Genomic DNA, 4,892 nt, shown 5'->3' with positions numbered 1-4,892 from the left:
ACTAAAAGCCACAACAAATATGGGGAGCAGGAGCAAGGTCAGTGTTGAAGAACGGTAAACTATTTTCTCTGGTTTGCCATGAGAAATGACAGAATGAAATGAAAACGCAGTGAACAACTTGTTTAGTATCTCCAATAAAATCATTATGGAATGATTGATCGGCCAATATTTCTTTTACAAAAATATTTAATGATTGGTAAAAATCTAATTGACGATGCAAGCAACAACGTTCGTTACAGTAGTTGCCTTCACTTCGGATGTAATGTGCATCAGAACTCATTCATGCAAGCCAAGGGATATATCAGAAAATCGTACATTGAAGATATGTGATTGTGGTGTGTTGAAGATCCAGCTCTACGAACTATGTCTTGGCAGAGCAGAAGATGATACGAACATATAAAGGACAAGAAAGCGCTATAGCGCAAGCAAAAATTCCTTTAATATCCATGGCTTGAGTACCTGCTCGTAAGCAAATGCAATTCGCTTGTTTGCGGAAGCATTGTCGATCCTCTGGGGGTTGCCTCTGCAAAGAAGTGAATCTAATTGTTAGCTAAGTACTTGGGTGGACTATAGTGGTTTGATGCCAATACCATGATATTTATGGAAGACTAAAATAACAGTAGAAAGCAACAAAAGAATCAAATGATACGGACCAGGGTTTCACTCATAGTGTTGAAGAATTGAATTGAGGAATCATATCATATCAACTGAACAAGGCCACTTTTGGAAGAGACAAATGCAATAAACCATAGAGGGTGCTCCCAAAGCATAGAAAAACTTGGTCACACATGAAATCAACAGCAAAAGGTGAAAAAGGATCACAGAAATAGAAACAGGTAACAAGGTACAGATTGGATAAAGGAGTTAGGCAGACCCCATTGTCCAGTGGTTTAGGACCATTTTAATTTTCTCGATAATCTCAATAACTGTCCTCATATTTACCTACATGCCTTATATTTACTTCCACGTAATTTCTTGTACCAACAATGTCATAGACGGAACGACTGGGAAAATGTTTCTCCTTAGAGTAGTCTAACGTTGTGTGAATCTTGTTTCCCATGGATCTCTATCCAGCAAAGCTAATATAAACAACATCATTCATCCCATACAAGGTTCCTCCATAATCTTTTTTGGTCCCAAGTTCAAAACAACTTCTGCATGAAAATGTTCAGCTAAATTCAAGAATTCCAAACAGGAAACTCCTCTTTTAAGGCAACAGAGTCCAAGCAAACACCATAGTCAATAACATTCCTAACAGAAACACAATGAGATGGAAACACAAAACTTCCAAACGCTGTGCATCAAGCTACACATAAGATACTTACGAATTTAATAGGTGTGTGCATATAGGTTAGAATATTGGGAACTCAGAGTTTAAGCAATATTTTTGCCATCAAATCTTAAGCATGCCCGACACTTTCACACAACAGAGATAAACATAAAATAGAAGGAGGATACCTACTTCTCAAAGCTTAATAACCTTTTCCACGCTGTCCATTGCATTTCCTCCTGTAAAATGGACGTAGTGGGGTAATAACTGAAACAAATGATGGCATCCAGTTTCTTCAATAAGTAAAGCAAATCATCAACAGACACAAAGTTTATTACACTTTTTTGAGCCATATCCGATCTTCAAACAGGAAAACAAAAGGAAAGAATCAAGCTGAACATAACCAGCCAAATCAATCAGCCTAGTCCTACTTTCTATGCATACAAGGTGTTTAACCATAGGTCGTGCGTACACAAAGGTTTATACTAACATGTATGCAAAAATGTAATCATGTGTGTGGCTGTGCTTTTCCATTAAATATTTCGTCTGGCGTGTAACTAAGTTAGAGTGAAAATCAAGTATCAAAAGTAACTAAAAGTGGATTTCAATTAAGCATGTATATTAATCACCAAAAGTTAAAATTTGGTGAAGGAAGTACCTTAGAAGAACCAGAAGGAGGAACAGCAAGCATGTTCCAATCTATTTCATCAACATACTTCTTACGCTCCCGGTAAACAGCCCTAGCACTGTTATATTTTGGTTGATATTCAGCCAATAACCCTTTTGCCTACAACATACTTCAACAATCAGATTGAAACTTCCTAAACTCACATCAGTATATACATACAGTCACCAACCAAGCTAAAGATTCAACAGATGATCTCCTCAGTGAACATTAAAAAGAAAAAATAAAGTTCAACCGAGGAAATATCTTTCAGGAGATTAGCAGTGAAAAGTATAGAAGAAAGCTCACAGATCCAACAGAAAATCAAGAGAAAGACCAAGCAACTAATATCTATAAACTCCGGCCACATCGAACTAGATATTCAATCCACACAACTACCTTTTTGGTATTCATCCAAAGGTCATTAGTCAAATTGATTTATTTGTAAAGTAAAACACAATTCAATATCATTCTCCTTAACTTACAAAAAAATGAGGACACATAAATAAGAAGTAGTAGATTTTAAAATTGAGATATAAACCTTCTTCATATCACTCGGACACACATTAACAAAACTGCAGAAGCAAAAATGTACAAAAACCTTGAATGAGCTCTAAAGGAAAATTGCACACAAACTGCACAGGATAGAATGTATGCTTCCAACTTTTTCTTTGACAATTTATAATAGTTTAAAGATGCAATACAACCACCAGAAAATGCAAAATCTAACAGTTGGAGTGAAATCAAAAGAAAGGTGCTACCAGCGCACGGCTAACTGAATTTTCAAAATTCTCGTAGTCCCTCCAAAGCTGTTCAACATGATGAGTAGGCATAACAATAGCCCTCTGGTACGTTTTACGTATAGCAGTCATCCGTTGCGACTCCTCGAGTGTTGTTTGAGCCTGTTTCATCGTCATATAAGCGCATAACAGGAAAGTAAACCATTCAAAGAAAAGCAGCTAAAAACGGTATTTTAAGGGTGAAAAGAACAACAAAACAAACCGGTACAGATTTCAAATATGCAATGTACTCCATCCACACAGGACCAGATGCTATATCAGCTCCTGTCAACATCCATAAGAAATACTTATGTTTAGACTAGATAAGTTTCCAAGTGGAACACATCATTGAGGAAGTGAAATTGTAGAGATGCAATACCAGGAAACAGACAAATTCGACCTCATTGACATCATTTGGCATTAATGGATAATTTTAACAGGTTGAAGGCCCACAAACTTTTCATAGGCACCAGAGTTGAACCAATCATACATAGGTCTATTTTCTCTAATAACCAATATATCATTGCAACTATGTAATATCAATTAAAAAGAATACCAGTTTGATTTTTAGCTAGGCTCAGTTCACTGAAGACAAACCAAACACTTGAATATGAGCTTCTTCTCACACCTTTTTCCTTATATCAAGAATCAAAATCAGACATGAGTACATACCTCAGGACCCAAGACTCAGCAGTGACAAGAAATTAGAAATATAGAATCTACCTTCACATGGGTGCAGACTTAGATAAATAGTGCAGGACACCTTTATTCAGGATTACATACCAATAGACCAGATCAAAAGACTTCCACATCTTCATCATTTATTTGTGTAACTTTTCAAGCTAATAGATCTTACCATGAGAAGCCTTTATTATGGAGGAGAGAAGAGAAGAGAAGAGAAGAGAGAGAGAGAGTGAGAGAAATTGAATGATAAGTGTTTTAGGAGTACTACCACAGTAGTAACTCACCGACATAGCTAAGCATGAATTCGTAAGCTTTCTTCGTCTCTTCCTGACCCTCTATTCCCTTCTTGTCATTAACTTTCCTTATAAAGCGGATATAGCAGCGCCTGCAGTTTAAAATTTTGGAAGCATGACAAAATTTCAACAGTACACTACAAGGACCCTGTAAGGAAGAGGTAGAACGGGTACAACATGTTTAAGGTAAAACTTCGGGAAATACTTGATAAAATCATTTACCAAAGTTCACTCCCGCCAACAGCTTAAACTAGAAACACAAAATTATAAAGCTAAGTGTAGAAAATATACCAAAGAGGAACTTGCAAGCAATTCAAAAGACAACGACTAAATACTTGTCGTGTTGCTTCATCATTGTTTGCGGCCATGAATGCTTCAACATACTGCTTCCAATATTTCGCCTAGAAACAGTGAGCAAGATGTTGTCAGCAACAGCTTGAGTTGTGAGCTTAGATAAATCTCATAATTTCATGACTGACAGGCAGACACAAAGGAACTCTCTTGCAAAGGTCAAAAGCAGTAAACATGCAGACGATTAAATCTGTATTTTGAATTTTGAGGGGGCTATTTTGCATCCGAACAAGGTGGACTTAAATTTGAATACTTAATTTCGTCATGAACCTTAAAGTTTGATTGTGCCAATAACCTCATGGTAAAGTGGCGGTAAAATCAATAAGTTTGAAACGTATTCCGGACTTTAAGCCAAGCAATTTCCTAAATCAAATTTTCCAGAATACATTCCCAAGCAATAGATCAAATTCCTCACAACAAACCCACACAATATTCAAATTTCAAGATTATAATAATGTGATCCATTCCTGTCTTCTCTATATCAAGTCTTGCACATGCAACCCTTACAGCCCCACTATTCATAATAAAGACTTGACCATGATTAATTTAACGCTTGTGTGACTCAAATGAATCGCCTAAACCGATTAGGTATAGATACCAACTGATGCTGACAGTCCAATTCTCTGCAAGGGGATTACCGAAGTGGGGAATGTGGCCAGAAGCTGCTCATATATTGGCACTGCATCTGATATGGGCAAACGCTGAAAGGAAAAAAAATGTTATAGGCGTATGATAACTCCCATTCAAGAAACATAAAACAAATAATAAGGGAGGAAAACACACGCACATGCACTAATTACATACCAGAGCCTCATTAGCAAGAATTTCTGCGGCTTCAACGCTGTACTTTT

At 36.8% G+C, this 4,892-nt stretch overlaps 1 protein-coding gene across 1 annotated transcript in view; it reads right to left on the bottom strand.

The window, feature by feature from the left end:
* Positions 1–4,892, bottom strand: part of LOC105172853 (cleavage stimulation factor subunit 77) — a gene marked incomplete in the record, with an annotated part of 13,226 nt that overhangs the window by 7,897 nt on the left and 437 nt on the right. Inside the window, 9 exon segments of the mRNA XM_020697243.1 lie at positions 460–523; positions 1,463–1,509; positions 1,929–2,057; positions 2,696–2,836; positions 2,937–2,998; positions 3,682–3,782; positions 3,982–4,091; positions 4,680–4,742; positions 4,846–4,887. Of these exon segments, the coding sequence (XP_020552902.1) occupies positions 460–523; positions 1,463–1,509; positions 1,929–2,057; positions 2,696–2,836; positions 2,937–2,998; positions 3,682–3,782; positions 3,982–4,091; positions 4,680–4,742; positions 4,846–4,887 (759 nt within the window).

The sequence above is a fragment of the Sesamum indicum genome, linkage group LG10 (genome assembly GCF_000512975.1).
Source record: "Sesamum indicum cultivar Zhongzhi No. 13 linkage group LG10, S_indicum_v1.0, whole genome shotgun sequence".
Lineage (NCBI taxonomy): Eukaryota > Viridiplantae > Streptophyta > Magnoliopsida > Lamiales > Pedaliaceae > Sesamum > Sesamum indicum.
The sequence above is the reverse complement of the archived record's forward strand: the minus strand, read 5'-3'. Positions and strand labels throughout refer to the sequence as shown.